General features: G+C 41.4%; 1 protein-coding gene across 2 annotated transcripts in view; it reads left to right on the forward strand.

Annotated features, from left to right (window-relative positions):
* Positions 1–4,448: 4,448 nt before the first annotated feature.
* Positions 4,449–21,211, forward strand: part of DPP4 (dipeptidyl peptidase 4) — a 93,889-nt gene continuing 77,126 nt past the window's right edge. The window contains exons 1-2 of one of the 2 annotated variants that reach the window (XM_006160270.2): positions 4,449–4,818; positions 5,291–5,378. In XM_006160270.2, the coding sequence (XP_006160332.1) occupies positions 4,813–4,818; positions 5,291–5,378 (94 nt within the window). In that variant the 5' untranslated portion in view covers positions 4,449–4,812. The remainder of the gene's footprint in view (positions 4,819–5,290; positions 5,379–21,211) is intronic. The other variant, XM_006160271.2, reaches the window with a different exon arrangement.

Here is a 21,211-nt window from a genome sequence, read left to right on the forward strand (position 1 = left end):
CTCTTTCCCGCTCCCCCTCTCCCTTTTCTTGACACGTAAAATTCTGTTTCTTTCAGGCTTCCAGTTCTATCCCCCAAGAATACAGAGAAGGATTTAGTATTGTTAACTTTTGTTCATTTATCACTTTATTTTTTTCAGTTGACAGTTAATGACTAGAAACATGTTCCAGGCAATTCTTTAGGCACTGAAGGGAGAGAGAAGGATGGATGTGAAAGGTAAAGGAATAAGTGGGACATTTCCAATCTCTATAAAGAGACAGTTCACAAATAATAAGTACTAAAACAAAATGGGGCTGGTTATTTTTCATTTGAGTTGCCATTATTTTCTACCCTGTTTTTCCCTATATAGGACAGCCCAAGGAGGCTCACCCTGCAGATAGCATTCTCCATTGTCCAGGCTGCTTTGCCCTCTGTCTTCAAGTGGTTGTGGCCAGTAGGAGGCGCCAGAAATATATTGAAAGGAGAGGAGAGACAAGTATGTATTCCTCCTGCTTGATATCTGCTTTATTGAGCTACACAATCAGGCAGTGACTGCATCCCCCAGGGCTACGGCTTACTTTAAGTAAGCCCAACTCCAAGACTCACTTTCTCAAAAGAGAAACTCACCATAGACTGTTGCAGGGACAAGCTGACTGTCAATGTTTGCCCTGTAATGGTGGCGGCTCATTTATCATGGAATACTGAATGATGAAGTAGCAGGAAGCGCTCAAAATGATGGCTTGATCTAAAGAAAACCAAAAAATTTCTAGGTCTGATGGAAAGAAATGTGACTTAAGTTTCTATAATAGGAATCCATGGTCTCTTACCAAGTTATCAGACCCAAATCAATGAATGGACCCAGAGGCCTTATTTTGAATGGAGGATTGATTTTTCTGAGAAAGGACCCTGCAATACTATTTCAGTATATACCTTAAATGATCTTCCAGGCCTTCCCCAGAAGGACACATGGCACACAGCCGAGTTTGAAAATGCCTGTGAAAATGGATATACTCATACCTCAAAAGAGTTATCCAATACTGGTCCTGGGTTTTAGCTAATTTCTACGGAGTTAAAACACCACCGTCGTCCAGTGGTATGTTAGTTATCCACTGCTGCTATAAAAAATTACCACAAATTGGTTGGTTTAAGAAAAAACACGAATTCATTATCTCGCAGTTCTGGAGGTAAGAAGTTTACAATAGGGCCTACTGGGCTAAAATCGAGGTGGCAGCAGGGCTCTGGTCCTGGATGCTGTAAGGGAGAATCTGCTTCTCTGCCTTTTCCAGCTCCCAGAGGCTGCCGGCATTCATACTCATTTAGTGTCTGACCCATGAAGAGTGATTAGCAAAGAGAGAAAGGAGAGCCCACACTCAAGCCCCTGGTACTGTCCCTCCCCAGCGATATAAGTAATGTCACATGCCGGATAGTGCAGAGACTAGAGCGACTACCTAAAAACCTAAACGATGCAGAGGTGCCTGTTCCCAATTCTTTCTTTATTCAATTGACATCCCTGTTCAACTTGTGCAAAAGTAAGACAGGTCATGGGCATGGGTAATGACTATCAACCAGTCTCAGTCACCATTTCAGACATGGTAACTTGACTGGCTCAGACAATATACTCCTAGCATCTGGGGCTATTAACTTGAAAACACTTTCTACCTTGAGTATAAGCAATGAAGAGTATCTAAAATAATTTGTCTTCACCACAAAGGAACAGCAGTGTATTTCACCATCTTCTTTCAGGACTATGTCAACTCTTTTGCTCTCTGTTACTCTTATAACATGTTGGTATTTCACAGGACATCATATCGGTCCATTACATTGGTGACATCAAACAACATGGACCTGATAAACAGCAAGTAACAAGTTCTTACATGCTTTCATGAGACAAATATGGGCACAAGGTAGGATAAAAACCCATGAAATTTCTGCCTGGTTTTAAGAAAGTCATTGGTGGGAACCAGCAGTTAGCGTAATGGCTATGTCGCTGGACTCCCACATAGTCGACCGCGGTTCGTGTCCCGGACCCGGTGGCTTAAAACTCACGCCGGGCGTGTGTGCGTGCGTGCCCAAGATCCCGAGAGGAGAATGGAGGAGAAGGGATTGCGGCGTGACCATCCCCCCTGGGGGGTGATTTCTCGCTTTCTGTCTCTATGTCTCTCTGTCTGTCTGGTGAGCGCACGCGCCCTACAGGGAAAATCTCTCAAAAAAAAAAAAAAAAGAAAGTCATTGGTATGGAAACTGTCAAGATATCCCTTCTAATATAAAAGAAAAGTCACTACCCCTTGTATACTCACTACAAAGAGGGATATTATTGTCTAGAGCTCTTTGAGTTGTGGAGACACCATCAACCAATATTAGGTGTAACTCTCCATCCATTTGCTCAGCTCTCTATCACACTGTTTTGAATAGGGGCTGACTCTCCAAGTCTAGGCTACAGAGCAAGCTGCCCTGCTCCTTAGTGCTTGTGACCTATCAGACACAGCAGTTATTAGACTTGTCTGTGGCAGCCAGAGATAACTGAAGGGAACCTCTATCAAGTCACAGAGGAGATGTCAAGGATTTTAGAGCAAAACCATATCCTCCTTATCAATTTGTTAGTTACTGATTATACAATAAATTACCTCAAACTTTTGAGGGCTGCCTTGGAAACTGGCTATAATAGCCAACAACTTCATTATTTAAAAAATGTACCTCTCTTGTTACTGGACCCTAGTAAAGACTGAGAGTATAATGGAGTGTAAGAGTTTGCTAGGTCTGCCATAACGGTTTTCAGATTGAGTGGCTTCAACAACAGAAATCCACTATCTCACAGCTTCAGAGACTAGAAATATGAAATCAAGGTGTTATCAGTCCTTTCTGTCTGGGGCCGGCAAGAAAAGAACTGTTGCAAGCCTCTCTTCTTCCTTGTCTTTGCCCTGTGTGTCTTCACATTGTCTTCCTCTATGTGCGGTTTTGTCTAAAGTTCCTTTTTTAAAAAGATTATCAGTCATAATGGATTAGGGACCACCATAATGATCTCCTTTTAACTTGATTACCTCTGTAAAGACCCTCTAAATAAGCTCACATCTTAGGTGTTGGGATTAGGATTCAATATATCTTTGGCGGGGAGGAAGGAGCAGCACATTTTAACCCATGGAAGAAGGCAGTTCAGAGCAGTCTGAAGAATACCAAGTCTACTATAATTTGGCCTAAGAGGGGCATGAGCAACGTAGGCCTTGGTTACATGCCACACCCAAGGGAGTTATTGCCCAAAAGGCATGTTTTAGTTTATGGTGAACAAACTGACACTGCAAATGGTTACAAGGTAACTCACCCTTTCTTCATTGCAGTATTCTCCAAATTCACAACATAGTGATGTCGCCAATCAATTATCTGTTCTATTTTAAATGAACCATGTGAATTCTTGCAAACCTCCTTCTTCTTGGCCTTCTCTTTGTCATACAAAGTAACCTTCTAGCCAGTAATTTCAGTGTGACTTTCTAAGCAACTGGAATCTATGTCACCAGGGTGTTCTTGGTCCTCAACTCTTGGCTCAAATAAACGTCCGCCTCAGTTACTGTGCCTCAGTTACTGTGCCTCAGACTTCCTTCTTAGGTTGACAACACCAAATAAGTATACATCCTTGCTCTCTATAACACTCTGGATCAGGGTGCTGCCTGATGATGACGGTGGCCATGTGCAGGAGCTGTTCAGTTAAGAGTGGAAAGTCTGGCACCAATAAGAGAATCTGCCACATTGTAACCACTCAGATATTTGCAGGTGAGTGGGCTAGGTGGGAGGCCTGTGGGAGGGAAAGAATCAACAATCCTCCATCCAGGGCATAATGGAGAACTGCGGGAGCAAAACTCCACGCTTGACCTTTCTCTCAGCTCTAAAAACTCTTCACAAGTTGGAAGGATAAGAAGCCCAGTGGAGTCATGTTTAAGAATACGAACTGTTCATTGAGGCTTCATAATTTCCAAGCTGTGTGACTTGGCTAAATTACTTAACCTTTCTGTGCCTAAACTTCCTCCTTGTCAAGTGCTTAAAGCTAGGTTTTGGGGGAAAGTAAGTTAGATAAGTAGTATTGTTAGTATTTTTGGCATATTGATGACTATTAGGTAAGCCTGCAAGACAAGCCGGAAATTCCCTGGGGAGGACAAATCCGAATACTCAACGTTTTTAAGTGTCATTCAAAAGTGAACAGTCACCACCTCTTTTGCTGTCGTCCAGACGCCTTTCGATACCCACTTCTCTGCAACATACCTTTTTACTGGGCAAGAGACCAGGCCTGGGGTTTTAGTTCCAGCTGCCAGCAGTGAACTGTGTGTTTGCCAAACCCCATGCCCTCTCTGTGCCCTGGTTCCCTCGCCTGCTGACGCGAGGTTGCAAGACCTGAGCGCCAACGTCCCTCCCAACTAAAGTGAACCACTGTCCTCCGCGTTTCTGAGCTCGGAACTGCTCTCGTCGTCCGGAGCCCGCTCTACCCGCTGGATTCTCCCCCGCCCTACTCCACCACCTGCAGCTAGTTCCCGGGGCCCCTTACACCCCTCAGTCCAGAGCTGCTCCCCTGCACTCCGCTCTGCCTTAGGGGAGGCGCCTCGCGGGCGCCCCCCGGCCGGAATGCCAGCGCCCGGCGTCCGGCTCGCCTTCTCCCGCGCCGGCAGTGCAGCAGCCCGCCCGGGACGCCTTTATACCGAGCGCTCACTAATGTTTAACTCGGGGCCGATACTGCCCGCAGCGAGTGACGCCGCTGCCCCGAGCAGCTGAGCGGCACGCCGGTCTCGGCAGTTGGCGGTGACTTCTGCCTGCATTCCAGCGGCGAAAACTCAGAGCCTAGGAGGCGCCGACCATGAAGGTGAGTAGCGCGCCTCGCACTGCCCCAGCCTCAGAGTCGAGTTGTAGGTGCCTCTTTGCCAAACTCTCCCCAAACTGCCTCTAAACCCAAGGGAAAGGACTAGGGACGCCCAGGAGGCAGGAGTAGCAGGACCACCCTCTGACAGGTGAAGGAACGTCCCAGAGTCCTGGTCCCTGCTAGGACCAGGCTCCAAGCCGTGAAGTTTCCAGAGACCCACGCACAGAACGCAAGCCCGAACCCACACTTGGCTTCAGAGTGGCAGGAGTAGAGAAAACAGCACTAACCTGCTCTGAGGCCACAGGTTCAAGGGCACCTGCTAGCGAACTCCGCTGGCACACACCAAACCCTCCCAGCCCTCACCCTCTCCCAACGCAAATCCTATTGCCCCTGGTGCACCCCAGGCCCTGACCCTTTTACTTAGACTGGGGCCAAAAGTTCCCCTCTAATTGGACATAACCTGACCATCTTGCAGACTCCGTGGAAGGTTCTCCTGGGACTGCTGGCTGCTGCCGCCCTCGTCACCATCATCACCGTACCCGCGGTTCTACTCAGCAAAGGTGGTATGTTTCAAACACTTGGGAAAGATAAGACAGCCATGCGGGCCGGCTTTGTTTTCTCTCACTAAGGGGAACAAGGGTTTTGTTGGGGGCTTGGACCAGTGTGCTAGGGTGTAGGTTGAGAAGGCTTCCCTGGCATTGTGGGGGTTTATATGTGGCAGCAAGACTCATGTTGCCAGGTCTCCAGGGTTTAGACTATCAGTCTTACAGCCACTAGGTTGTATTGTGTATAACAAATGCAACTTCTTGAAATTACAGGGAAGTCTTAGTATTTATTTTTATGAAATTTTAGAAGTTTTAAGTTTAAATGTATTTTTATAAACCAATTGTTTTTTCCCCCTTTTTTGGTGATCTTCGAAGGAAAAAAGGCAATATTTAAAGATCCCAAATACAGCAGTAAGGATGTCTTTAAAGGAAGGGGGAAATGAGAAAGCAAGCCTCAAAATACAGTTTTGAGAAAAGATGATACACAGGGATCCCAACATGCTTTCCTTTAGGGACTATGAGAAATCATCACGTGGAGGGTCTAGAGGCAGAGAAGTAACTATTTGACCAGTTTCGGAGTATTGCAGAGCTAAACCATAAAGCTGACATGCAGGATGAAATTCAGAGAGGGACGGGATCAATGGTTTTGGTAGATTCAGTCATGTAAAGTCACCTTCCAGAATGTTTCAGTTTAATCCTAGCTCTTAATAGAGAACACTTAGATAATAGAATACAGACTGCTAGATGTGAGCAGAGGAGTCTCTTCTGGCCTTATTTTCTGTTTCAACACTTACTTTCATTTCAGTATCACACACTCTTAGTCAGCTGACTGGAGCTTTTTCTTTGGTTGGTTTAGTCGTTCAGGAAATATATAGTTAGTGCCTACTTATTCAGGGGCCTTCTCCAAATATCAAAGTGACAGTTGAGAATTTGTTTTTAGAGCTGCCAGAACCATGTTTGCCCTGCAATTTCAGGGCCAAGGACAAAAGTGTCAAAGGTTGACCAACCTAATGACTTTTAGTTACAGAAATTAGCCGTTCCTACCATTTTAGACTATTAAATAACAGACGTCAGTCCTCTTACGTTTGACTTATTGTGAACAGTTGAAGTATAAATATTTTCATAAGGCATTATTCTGTATAAATAATAACACATAAAAGCCTTCTAGGAAGATGATGAACCATTCAAGCAATCAAATAAATATTTGCATGACTTACAGTATTTTCCAAGCACTGTGCTATTTGCCACAAATACAAAGATTAAATTTAATAAATAGAAAGGTCCCTGACCTCAAGGAATAGTCCACTGAGACTATGCAAATACAAGAGGTCTTCGAAAAGTTCATAGGGAATGTGCATTATGAGAAAACAATGAATACATTTCAAAATATCTTTGCACTGGGAACCAGCAGTTAGTGTAATGGCTATGTCGCTGGACTCCAACGTAGTCGACCGCAGTTTGCGTCCCGAACCCAGTAGCTTAAAACTCACGCCAGGCGCGTGTGCATGCGGCTGCCAGAACCATGTTTGCCCTGCAATTTCAGGGCCAAGGACAAAAGTGTCAAAGGTTGACCAACCTAATGACTTTTAGTTACAGAAATTAGCCGTTCCTACCATTTTAGACTATTAAATAACAGACGTCAGTCCTCTTACGTTTGACTTATTGTGAACAGTTGAAGTATAAATATTTTCATAAGGCATTATTCTGTATAAATAATAACACATAAAAGCCTTCTAGGAAGATGATGAACCATTCAAGCAATCAAATAAATATTTGCATGACTTACAGTATTTTCCAAGCACTGTGCTATTTGCCACAAATACAAAGATTAAATTTAATAAATAGAAAGGTCCCTGACCTCAAGGAATAGTCCACTGAGACTATGCAAATACAAGAGGTCTTCGAAAAGTTCATAGGGAATGTGCATTATGAGAAAACAATGAATACATTTCAAAATATCTTTGCACTGGGAACCAGCAGTTAGTGTAATGGCTATGTCGCTGGACTCCAACGTAGTCGACCGCAGTTTGCGTCCCGAACCCAGTAGCTTAAAACTCACGCCAGGCGCGTGTGCATGCGTGCCCAGGATCCCGAGAGGAGAATGAAGGAGAAGGGATTGCGGCATGACCATCCCCTCTGGGGGGTGATTTTTCGCTTTCTGTCTCTATGTCTCTCTCTGTCTGTCTGGCGAGCGCACGCGCCCTATAGCGAAAACCTCTCCAAAAAGAAAAAGAAAAAAAAATTAAGAAAATATCTTTGCACTAAATAAACTCATATATTAGTTCCTTTTTCAGTAAACTTTTTGAAGTTCTCTTATATGATTTCAGATACACGCCCACACATACATACATGCACACTCATATATATGCACACATATAGATGCTCCTTGACTTACAATTGGGTTACATTCTTAAACCCATTGTAAATTCAAACAATTGAAAGTTGAATTATGATAAGTCAGGAAGTGTGTGTGTGTGTGTTTGTGTGTGTAAAAGTAACCTGAATAGGGGTCAGTGGGTAGTATGGTGATTAAGGTGCTAGACTCACATGGCAAACTGCAGTTCAAATCCCAGGCCTGGAGGCTTGAAAATTAATGTTAAACATGTGTGCATGCATTCACAAAATCCCAAGAGGAGAATGGAGAAGGGATTGTGGCACAGCCATCCCCTTTGGGGAGCGGGGGTGGTGATTTCTTATTTTCCTTCTCACTGTCTCTCTCTGAAAAGTGTATATACTCTGTGGCAAAAACCTAGAAAAGAAAAAAAGGTAGCCTAAATACCCATTTTAAAATATCACTGAAGCACCCGTACCGCTGGAAGTATGGTTACAACTGTGGTTACGGGAACGTTCATTTAGAAAATGTAGAAAGGATACCATACTACTTCACTGAGCCAACTTGAAGTGCGCAGTGAAATGGCCATGTGGGTGTGTGGGGGTGTCACACAACTGCCTTCCATGGTGCTTGCTGGAGTTAACTGCATGGATTTTGTTTTGGTGGGTGGGGTGCAGGCTGGGGGAGGGACTGTCTTGCCATTTCCCCTAAGTGGTACAAAGCTTTCATTCAAATGAAATTGGAAAATATCCCAAGGATGTTCTCTCTCTCTTTTTTAAAAGAATTATTTAATTTTATTTATTATTATTGTTACTACATTTTTAAATTTGCTATAGGGCACACACATTTACCAGAGAGAGACAAAGAGAAAATGAGAAAGCAAGCTGCCAGATCTGGGACTTGAACCACGGTCAGCCATGTGAGAGTCCAGTGCCTGAACCATCATGACATCTGCTGGCCCCCCAAAGTTAATATTAGCTTTTGGAGATAAGGTTTTCCAGAAAATGTGAAGGATTTGTGCAGTTTGATTTTAACCTGTAGATGCTGGAGAGCTACTGCAGAGGATCGAGCACACCTGGAATATTGGGCAAAACTGTGGGAAGGTGGGCTGAAATAGAGCAAGACTGGAGGATGTAGCAAGGGAAATGGTCCAGGGCACTCCATTGCAGAGAGCAGAATTCGGAGGTACTCAGAAATCACTAAACTTTGTTAACTGCTTAGATATAAGGGGAAGAGTGACTAAGGATCTGTGTTGGATACCAGGGCAAGGTGGTTTCATGATAGCTTTTTTTTTTTTCGTTTATCATTCTATTTATTTCTTTGTATGTATTTCTTTATGTACATATATGTATGTTTAAGGAGGAAAAGAAAGTCATTTGTTTCAACTTCTGCCTTATCAAAAGGGACATAAATGAAAGCTCAGGAGTGCAGCATTTTTATTACATCATAAATACCATTCTTGGACTTTGCCATGATAATGGACAGCACTGTTAGCAAGGAATCAAAGTCGCCACCCAGAAATACCATCTATATTGGCTCTCAAGGTTCAACATCAAATATATGCAAAGAAGGAAGAAGAGAAGAGAATGGGAAGGGAAGGAAAGAAGGAAGAGAGGAAGGAAGGAATATTTGATGGGAAAACAACATGAAAGGGACTGGATGGTAGTATAGCAGTTAAACTCCATGCTCTGTGAGGCTGACCCACAGCCCGGTTCAAGGTCAGAGCTCTCCCTAAGTAGGCTGGGCACATGCATGCCCATGATCTGGGACTGGCTGAGGCTAGGGCTAGACTGTGGCATCGAGACTCTATTGGGATGCTGTCTCTCTCTCTCTCTCTCTCTCTCTCTCACACACACACACACACACACACACACACACACACATACCATATAGAAGAATTAAATTTATTAACTTTAAAACAAAGGGGAAAACAAACAAACAACAAAGACCTAGATTATGTAAAAATCAAAGAACTAAATAGCCAAAAAGAAGGAGGAAAATATTAGCAAACTCAAGCTCATCCCCTGAGAGTGGTTTAAGAGAAGGTCAAGTGTTTCCATATGAAATGCTGACTTTAGAAGAGCTAGACACACCCAGAATTAGAGTGGGAAGACAGAGAGAGAGAGATAAAGCTTTAATAATATTGTCACTTTTTGGGTTTTTTTTTTTTGAGTGGTTTCTCCTATGGCCACATGTGCTTACTAGAAAGACAGAGAGAGACAGAGAGACAGAGAGACAGAAAGTGAGAAATCATCCCCAGGGGGGGATGACCACACCACAATCCCTTCTCCTCCATTCTCCTCTCAGGATCTTGGGTACACACACATGCACATGCGCCCGGCATGAGTTTAAGCTGCCGGGTCTGGGACTCAACCTTTTGTCTACTACATGGGAGTCCAGCGACATAGCCATTACACCAACTGCTGGTCCGTTTTTTTTTTTTTTTTAAGAAGATATATTTCTTCTTCTTCTTTCGTTCTTCTCACTGCTTTAGTAGTAAATTTCTTCAGTACCTTCTTTCAGTGCGTAGGGGATTGGACTGCTCACACAACCATTCGTAAGATTAGAAAACTCAAATGTGAAGCAGACAGGAATCGTCAGAGAGAAAAGACGATATCTATTATGTTTGCCTAAGGAAGTCCAAGATCTATTCCAGGTTTAAAAGCACAGAAATGTGTGTGAATGAAATCTTTGTGTATTTCAGAGGACAGTTTCTAAACAGTACACTCTGTAAAGGCTCCGATTAACTCCAGCTAGCTCAGTTAACTATTGTCAACCTTTGTAGAGTGCTCCTGAGGTCAGTGGTTTGGTCTTTTTTAGGTCAACTATCTTGGCTTTTGTTTCCCTAGCCATAGGGTGTGCCTCAACTTTCTCTATCTTCGAAATCTTTACCTCTCTTTTCAAAAAGGGTCAGAGAACTGAAAGGAAAGACCATTTGCCCAGTTGATTGTCAGTAAAAGACAACATAAAGGGAATGACTGACACTGGCTCAGTGTACTTTAAGTTTTACAAATGTGAAAAACACTGAGGCTATGGCGAATGTGACTGTAAATAATATGCAGGAGCTCCTTGCTTGCAGAGAGGGCTACAAAGACATCATAGTACCCAACGTGTATTCACTGTGTACCAGGAATTGTGCTGAGATCTAGATTTATTTCTCACTTAATCCTTACAATAGCTCTTTGAAAGAGGTACTATTATCATCTCCATTGTACAGAACCTTTTTAGAAAGTTTGAGAGGGTACTCTAGTCATCTATCACTGTATAATTAATTACCCCGAAACTTAAAACAATATATATTTGTTTTCTCTTAGTTTCTGAAATTTGGGGAGGGCTTAGCTGGGTGCTGCTGGCTCAAGGTGTCTCATGAGACTGCAATCAAGATATCAGCTGAAAGCTTGTCTGGGGTTAGAAGATCCAAATTCCAAGTTCACTCACATGGCTGTTAGTAGAGGCCTCAGTTTCTCACCCTGTGGATCCTCTCAGGGAACCATGTTAGCAACCTTCTTTCATTCTGAAGGATCCAAGTGAGGAATGAAGTAGGAAGCTGCAGTGCCTCTTCTGACCTAGCCTCGAAAGTGGAAAACATACCATCACTTCTGCTATATACTATTGGTCACACAGACAATGTGTCACAGCATAGGTGGCCACTACACAGGGCATAGATTCAAGGAGTGAAAATCACTGAAAAACATCTTGGAGGCCAGCTACCACCAAGGAGGTTAAGAAACTTGCTCCAAGCTCCATGGATCTGGGATTCACACTTGGGCAATGTTACTCTAGACCTGATACTCAGTAATGTTAGACTCCATGTCATTCTGTTAGCTTATGATCAAGTATTAAATCAACTTGGCCCATTAGCATAATTATTACAGCTTCTTACAATGTCATGAGTGCTAATTCCTATATGCTAATAGCTCTGAGAAAAACTAACTACTCAGGTCTCTGCCTCTACGTAAATCTGTACATAGGCAAGAACGTTCTGGCCAGGACTGACAGTCTATGCTTCTCAATAGTCTTATTTGGTAGAATCAGTAGTAAGAGTAGGTCCAGAGTTACTTACCTGCACTAAATTATACTTGCTTTGTCTCTGATGTAAGTTATTGTTTTATTTGATCTCCATTAAAAAAATCCATGATAGAGAGACATATTAGTATTGTGACTTTTTGCACTCAAGAAACTGAGACATAGAAAGTTAAGGCCTTACGGGCCAGCAGGTGGCGTGGTGGTTAAGGGGGCTGGACTCCACATGGCTGACTACAGTTTGAGTCCTGGACTTGGCAGCTTGCTTTCTCACTTTCCCTATCTGTCTCTCGCACTGTCCCTCTCTGCTCAAATTAAAGCAAAAAGAAAAAAAGAAGGACAGAGACAGAAAAAAAAAGGAAGGAAAATAAAGTTAAATGAAAATAATTCTTAAAAAAAGAATTAGGGCCCTACAAGTAAGAACTAGATCTGGGAAATCCTGATCTTTTGACTGCTAGATTTCCCTGAATCTCCTGGTCCACATAAATAGCTGACTTGAAGAAATGCCGTGGTGGAGATTTTCTAAGTTAATGTTTAATCATTGTTTTATGGCAGGATGCTAACTATTCATTGTCATAAATCAATATCTTGTAAATGTTTTTACCTTTAGTCTTCGTAATTCCATTATGACCTCCAAAAGAGAGTGTGTCTGTCAATTTGAGAGTAAACTGGAAATATAAAATTAGAATTTCTGAGTTAGTTGTTTTATTGTTGGCCAAGCATTATATTTTAAGTTTTATATCTTACTCCAAATTTATAACTTCCTAGGAAGCTGTTAAAGCTTAAATATAAGCCATTTGCTTTATTTAACTACACACGTTAATGTGCACATTTCTTCATTGTTTCACCAGAGACTCAAGTAGACAACATGAGCTAGGTCACATAATTCAACATGAAGGCCCAACAGGAGGTAATTTAAGGCAGAGCTAACACAGCTGGGATTTTTCCTCCCTGATTCGCTGGGAGTCATGGTGGCCCAGAATGTATAAGTGAGAAAAAGAGAGTAGGAGGAGGTAAATATCAGGTGGTCACCCCTTCCCTGGCTAACTAAGTGCCCCCCCCCATAGCCCTAATATCAACTCCATGGGGTTAGGATCCTCTTTTGCTTTCCTGAGTTGCTTTGAAGCCCACTTGGCTCAAACTTGGGTCCATGAGTTTCATGGATGACTGTTATTTCTTTGTTATAATTCTTTATTATTTTATTCCAGGCAAGAAACTCTTTCAGTAAGAGATTTGAAACCCCTTCAGGGCTAAGATTTTATAATGACTAGAGGCAATATTTGTCAACTCACTAACAGTTATTAAATGCGCCTTGCTCCTTAGGTGTTGTTGGGGCTGTGGAGGACACTAAACAGCATAGATGAGGACCTTACTCCCAATAACATTTATAATCCATGAAACAGGCAGTTTGTAGACAAGTGCAAAAATAATTTTGGATAGTAATAAGGCCTATGACAAAAATAAAGTAGGATAGAGAAAACTGAGGGACACAGAAAGAAGTTTCTCTTTCATCCCAAGGATGGTTTTGTGTCATCTAGGATATAAGCATGAATGTAGCATAATCTTATTTACATTTTTAAATATTTCTCTTACTCCTATATGGATAATGGTTGAGAGTAGTTGTTGCAGCTGCACTATAACATGTGGTTTGTTCAGATGTAAGATGGATGGCAGGTTGAACAAGAGTAGTAGCAATAGAGATAGAAATAAGCTTAAGAAAAATGCCTGGCTACAGTGGCACGAGATACTGCTGAGATACTGTGCTCCACAGGCTGGGATCCAGGTTCAATCCCCAGTCCAACTTTAAGGCTGGGCGTGGTGGTGTGCACCTGTAATCTCAATGACTCATGAGACTGAGGCAGGAGAATCATGAGCTTGAAGCTGGCCTTGCAGCATAGCAATAAACTGTATAAAAAAATTATTTTCCCCCAAATATGTAGGGTATATTTTGAATAATACAGGAATGTGAAGAATGAGGGAAGAAGAGGAGATAAGGATAACTCTTCAAATAACTAGATGGATAGCTATTGCTCCCATGGCTATTTCCTTCTCACAAGAGCTAATCTGCAGAGATTCCTCTGGTCTAATTTCCTCATCTCACCAGTTCACCCTCCTCTTTCCAAGGCTGGATGCAGAAGGGCTTTTTACATTATGTTCACTCAGCCCAGACTTGAAAGAAGGTAATTTTCCAATATAGCAAATATTTGTTGATAATTTTCTATATGTCAGACAATTTGTTGGTTCCTAGGGATATACAAATGTTAGGCATGGCACTTGTCCTCAAATAATTCACAATATTAAAGGAAACATAAACATTAACTATCATCAAAAGTGCTAAGTGCCCTTCTAGTAAATGATCAAAGTGCTACAGGAACGCTAAAGAGCAAATGATAAATGCTGCCCAGTGAAGCCTGTGCAGAAATCAATGAAGCATAAAGGGTTAATAATTAATGGCCTAAATGTAATCCTTCCAATCCTCCAGGCATGGAATGACTGCAAGGTGTGCAATTCATGTCCATGTTCAATCCTCACCAATTTACAACCTCCTAATAATTCTTTCCAAGGATGGTATTAGAATGTTTTGGGTTGCAAATAGCAGAATGCCTAGCCAAAAGTTGCTTAAACTATAGAGTTTCATTACTGTGTTATTATTAGCATCTCATATAATTAGAAGTACACAGGTGAGGCAATTGTAGAGTTTGTTAATGCTGTAATAGCTCCAAGAATCTGGGGTCTTTCCATCTTTCAGCCTTACCATCCTTAGAGTATTGGCTTTTATTTATGGTTGAGCATGGCTGCTACAGTTCAACACATCAATTGTTCACACAAATCTTTCACAAAGCAATAGAGAAAGATTTTCCAAATTTGTGGTCTCTTGCATCAGGTAGGAAAATTACTTCCAGAAGTCCTCTAACCCAAGGCAGACTTCCTCAGATCTATAGGCCACTTGTTCATTTCAAAACTAAACACTAGCAAGGGGAATGCATCGTCATGATTGGACTAAACTAAATAAGCTCACCTTTCTGGAACTGAAGAAGAACTTTCTTCCTTAGCACAAGGAAAGAGAAAGGTAAACTCTTATGCTGAATTGGGAATTTTGAAGTACAGAAATGCACATCTATATGGACATATCATTTGCATTGTTATACTTCTCCTTTTATTACATTTGATTTAATATTTCAGTTAAAGAGCACAGACATTAAGCTAGTGCTGATCTCTGAAGAATCTTGTACTGTAACTATGCTTCCCTTCTTCTCACTTTCTTTCCTAACCACCTGAATAAATTGCAAAGCACAGTGTTTTAATGCCACCTTTTTGTTCACAAGAGCATTTTGACTCCAGCACTTGCTGTATGTTGGCATCCAAAGTGATCAAGAGTGGGAAAGAATTGGTCAGCAGTGATGCAGCAGTAGTGCAACAGTCTGTGAGGCTGGAAGCCATATGAAAGATTGGGGTTCTTTTCCTGGGTTGACTTGTACATGCATATAAATGCGTACCCGTGATCCTAACTTGCTGGAAGCAGTGTATGCATGGGATGGGGGGGATTATGGTGTGAGATCCTACTGAGGGTGTTAGTCAGTCTCTCTCTCTGAATCTCTCTCTCATAAAATACATTTTTTTAAAAAAATAAAGAACAGAGAGGAATGGAATTTGCAATATTTAAGATACAAATCTAGGGACCAGCAGATGGTGTGGTGGTTAAGGCTCTGGACTCCCACATGACTGACTGCAATTTGAGTCCTGGACCTGGTAGCTTGAAACTCATGCCAGTCATCCAAAATCCCAGTAGGAGAATGAAAGAGAAGGAACTGTAGTGTGGCCATCACCCCAGGTGGTGATTTCTCACTTTCCCTCTCACTGACTGACTGTCTCTCTGGCAAGTGCATGTGCCCATGGCAAAAACCTTAAGGAAAAAAAAAAAGATACGAATTAAGATAATAGAGCAGATCTGAAACATCTGGGGTAAATTATTCTCAATGTTCTCATAAAAATCATACATAAACATTATTCTTATAAAAGGTACATGTAAACATTTATAATGGGAAAATTGGCAGAAATAGTCAACATAAAGTAAAATGGATAAAGTTTTAAAAAAATGATAAAATTTAACCCAGAAAACCAGGACTTAAAATAATTAATTGCCATAAAAACAAAATAAAATGAGTAAATAAAACAAATAGAATAACCTCACAGTGTCTAGATGCTATAATTAATTTTGACTGAGACAAATAAAAATTAATTGATTAAATCTTTGTTGTAAAGTTTCTAAAAGAAAAATTAATATGCATACTAATGATTTCATTAAAATGAAATGGTTGTACTAAACAGAGAATCCAAAATCCAGCATGAAGTGGCCCCTTAGTCCTGTTTGGCGGTCCACCCAGTGTCCCTGTTGTTTACTCGCCCACCCTCTTGGTGGACTATTCTGTGGATCCTCTGTACTCACAACTCTAATACCATCTCCCTATGTTCAATCTCAGCTGAAGACTTTGTTTCGTAGGTGAATAAGAAAAGTAAAATCATTAGACGAGAACTTCAATTCTCACCAACCCATTCTCAGGAGGTTGGATGAACTTTCTGGTTCCTATCCAAGGTCAGCCCTCCATTGTGCACCAGATCACTTCCTCTTTTGCTTTCCCAAAGAGACAGTTCTAGCTATTCTCCTGCCTGTGGTATCATCATTTTTTCCATCTCTGTTCAATAATAAACATGCTATATGTCCTTAAATAAGAATTAATGAGTGAAAGAAAACATCACTCTCCATTTCCCATCCTTATCAACCAACCACTCCCCTTTACTCTCTTTACCATGAAACTCCTCAAAACTTTTCTATTGTTACTATCCATAATTCCTTTCCCTTTTCTTTCTTTATTCAATTTTTTTTTCAAGTTTACATTTTATCACTGTACATCTGTACAGTATACAAATTGTTTTTCCAAGCATAAATACAGTGTGTATCAGTCTAGTCAAAGACATTACCATATACATTATTATTAACAGATACCTTTTCATTTTTTTGTGTGTCTGTTAAATGTCTGTTAAATCTCTATCATCCCAGTCAGAATGGCTAAGAGTGAAGAAATAGAGAATGATAAATGCTGACAAAGCTGTGCTGATAAAGCTTCTACACTGTTGAGAATGTAAATTAGTACAACCTTTGTGGAAAACAATATGAAGGTTCCTCAAGATCCTACAAATAAAACTACCATATGACCCAGTAATTCCACTTCTGAGTATCTACCCAAAGGATAGAAGAACACAAAGTCTGAAAAACACTTGCATGTCCATGTTTATTGCAGCATTATTCATAATTGGTAGGACATGGAATCAACCCAAATGTCCAAAAACAGATGAATGGATTGAAAAATTGTGTCACTATGGAATACTACTCAGCCATAAAAAATAAGAGACCCTCACATTTGATACAAAGTAGATAAATATGGAAGATTTAATGCTAAGCAAAGGAAGTCAGATTTTGAAAGACAAGCATTGTATATCCCCCTCCCTTCATATATACCAAATGTCTGTGTTCTATCCCATTTTTTTCTTAAACCTACCAAGGGGTTATTTCTCCCCAAATGATTCAGACTGCTCTGCTCTTGTCAAATTCCCTGACTTCCTCTGTGTTGTGGAATGCAGAGCTTAATTCCCATGCTCTTCTCACATGCTCATCAATGAATCATACTCCTTCTCCGCCCTACCCCCTCATGGGCATCAGTCTCTCTTAGTTTTTCTTCTACCTTCTGAACTCCTTCCCAGCCACTTTAGGAGTTCTGCTTTCTATGTCTGATTTTTAAACTTGGACCCTTCCCAAGGCTCTATCCTAAGGCTTCTTCCCTTATTTCATTAGATGATCTGACCTACTTCCATGGTCTTAAATACCATCTATAATCTGATAATCTCCAATTTTATTTCCATATAATAAAATCAGGCCTCTTCCTTGAACTCTAGGTGCATATATATGACTGCTTACTGGACATCTCCATCTGGATGTGATTTTGGTACCTCGTAATAGCAGCTTCCCAAACTCTTTGCCCCTCAAAACCTATTTCTCCCTCGGCCAACTTGGTTGTGCAGGAGTAATGTTCTGCTCAAGCAATGTTGGATCCATATGGAAAAACGTGGGTTCAGTTCCCTGGTACATGATATGTGGGCATACCCATGATCCTGGTTGACTTAGAAAGTTGAGACAGGGGAAGGTTGAGGTATGAGACCATGCTAAAGGTGTTTATCTTTTTCTTTCTTCTTTCTCTCCCCAATAAACAAACGATGAAAACAAACAAACACGACATCTGTTCTGTTTTCTTTCCTTAATGCATCTTGTCTCAGAAAATAGTAGTTTCGTTTTTATCAGTTACCAATGTTAGTTTTTTTTTCCTCAACTCTTTTTTTTTTGGAGAGGTTTTTCCGCTATAGGGCGCGTGGGCTTGCCGGAAAGACAGAGAGAGACAGACAGATAGAAAGGGAGAACTCACCCCCCAAGGGGGATGGCCATGCCGCAATCCCTTCTCTTCCATTCTCCTCTCGGGATCTTGGGCACGCACGCACATGCACCCGGTGTGAGTTTAAGCCGCCGGGTCCGGGATTTGAATCGTGGTAGACTACATGGGAGTCCAGCGACATAGCCATTACGCTAGCTGCTGGTCCCTTCTCTTTCATTCATAGGTAACATACAATTGTTCAGCAAATCTATTGCCTTTATTTTCATACGCTTTCAGAGCTTGACTATATCCCACCACCTCGACTGCTGCCACCTAGTTCAAGACCCAGTCAATTTGTGCCTGGATTATTGCAGAAACCTTCCTCATTGTTTTCAACCTCCTTGTAGCACAACAGGCAAGGTAATTGTGGCTAGCAGAATTCTAAATTGACCTCAAGGATTTCTTCCCTTTGCCTCCTGTTTACTAATCTCTAGGGTTGTAAACATGATGGATTTTTTTCCTCAGATAAGCTTTCATTATATGGCACAGTTGATTTTAAGAAATGGAGATTAACTGCTTAGGCCTTAGTAAATCATCTGAGCCCTTTTAAAGCAGTCTTTCTGGCTGGTCACAGAAAATGGAGTTAGATATCCCAGGTCTGAGAATGATTTGACTTGTTCTTGTTGAATTAATTAGAAGATGGAAGGACCCATGTTGTAAGGAATGTGAGCAATCTGTAGGAGGTGAAAGCAGCCTTTGCCTGCTGGTTGATTATGCCTATAAAGATTTCTAGAAGTCTCTTCAATATGTCAATATTAGGGCTTCCAATTTTCCTAAATGCTGAACTTCTCTAATTGGTTTTCTTTCTAATGAGAGCTGATCTTTTTTGGCTTGCTTTGTATAATCCTCCATTGAAGTCTCACAACTACTACATTTAAGTGTGCATCAAGAGAAAAAGCCCTTTGCTATAATAGCTGTGTGTTTCATAGGTTTGTGGGTCATTTATCCACAGAGTTAAGAAGTTTCCACCTTTTGCTGCAAGCAAGTAGCATGGTGGTTAAGGCAGTTAGACTCCCACGTGGTCAGCTGTGGTTTGAGTCACAGACCCGATGGCTTGCAACTCAAGCTGGGCATGTGTATGTGCATGCCCAAAATCTTGAGAGGAAAATGGAGGAGAAGGGATTGCAGCATAGCCATCCCCGCATCCCCGGGGGGAGAGTCCTCACTTTCTGTCTCTCTGTCTCTGTCTCTAGCCGAGCACATGTCTCCTATATCAAAAATCTCTCAAAGAGAAAAGGAAAGACGTTTTCACCTTTCACAAGTTTTCATCCACTTGTGTTACACTAGCCTAATGTCAGTCTGCTTATTGGTGCATAAAAGTAATATAAATGTTAGTTTAGGCCGTTATTTTACCAGTTACATTTATTTCCAGAGGTATTCTCTCAAGGGCAGAGGGAGTGACAATAATCAGGGGGAAACAACAATCTTACTTCAAAAAAGAATAAAGCAGTCCTGATTCCTTGTCTGGTGCTGGCTTCCTGTAGAACTTCCCGACTCCTGGCTGTCATGGCAGAGTGAATCGGGCCTTGCAAACTGGGTTCTGTTCAAGCAGTCCCTCTAGCCTTGTGTTTCTTCATCAGTGGCTATAGATTTCATCTTGACCTGAACATTGAGACATGAGTATTCTGCCCACTTTCACTTTTTTTGCTATCTTATCAAGTCTTATGTTGATATTCTTATTGTATCAAGGTAATTAGAGCTACGATTTTAACATCTGCTTGTTTAAAACCATTCTGTTTATTTGTTTCTTTTTTTATGTTCCTCCAAAGCTTGGACTATCTAGGTGGGATCATTAAACTATAGCCAGGTCATACCGCCAGTTTTTGTCAATAAAGTCTTATGGGCACATAGCCAAGCCTATTTATTTACACATTGGTTGTGGCTGCTCATGGCCTGTAACAGCAGACTTGAGTAGTTATGACAGAGACCTGATGGTCCATAATACCTAAAAAATTTAGTACCAGGCCATTCAAAAAAAATTTTGTTGACTCCAGGTCTAGATACTGGATTCTTCCAGCTAAAAGAGACCTTTTGATTTTATAGGTAAGATTCATATCATTGGACTACATGATGACTATAGAAATCATACAAGGTATTTCAGTGGAGAGATTTAATACAGAAATTGGTTACAAATATAAAAAAGCAAAAGAGGAATTCTGAGATAAGTAAGAGACAGTAATTATAGGAAAGAACTACCTCTAGGGCTTGGAAACAAAGAGAAGGAAGAGGAATAGAGACCTGGGCTCAAAACTCTGAAGTGTGTCATTTACCCAGCTTGCTTTGGTACCGCTGAGAAGCATGAAGAAGCAGGTTCTGGGTATTCCACAAGAAGCTGGAGGGACCAGCAGATGATGTAATGGTTGTGTCATTGGACTCCCAAGTAGTCAACCGCAACTTGAGTCCTGGACCAGATGGCATGAAACTCACGCTGGGTGCATGTACATGCATGCACAAGAGGAAAATGGAGGAGAAGGGATTGCAGCATGGCCATCTCCCTGGGGAGTGATTTCTCACTTTCTATCTCTCTGTCTCTCTTGCAAGTGTACACACTCTGTAACAAAAATCTCTCTCTCAAAAAAAAATAAAAGAAGAAGAAGAAGAAGAAGAAGAAGAAGAAGCCATAGGCGTTATTGTTGGTTGTATGCTGGCAGGATCAGCAAGAAAGAGGAAGAGAATCCTTTCCCCTCATATACCAATGTCTTATCATTCTCTGTTTGTCCTTTTTTATACAACCTAGTAGGAATCTTACAGATGCAGTGGTCTGAGAAATAGAATAGTAGATTTTATTGCCAGCATTATTGAGCAAAGATCAGAAGGGTACATTTGGAGCTAAGACAATAGGAAAATGACGGCACAGGCTTAGAAAAGTGAGTTGTCCTTATGGAAGCCAATGGCAGGCTCAAACCCAAGAGGCTTGTCTTTGCTCTCTGTACACCTGTCTGGTCAAACCCACTATTTCTACATTGCAGCCATTTAGAGTTTATGTGCTGCTGTTTAGAACTGTTTGTTCTTGT

This window comes from Tupaia chinensis, unplaced genomic scaffold (genome assembly GCF_000334495.1).
Source record: "Tupaia chinensis unplaced genomic scaffold, TupChi_1.0 Scaffold000674_2, whole genome shotgun sequence".
Taxonomy (NCBI): domain Eukaryota; kingdom Metazoa; phylum Chordata; class Mammalia; order Scandentia; family Tupaiidae; genus Tupaia; species Tupaia belangeri.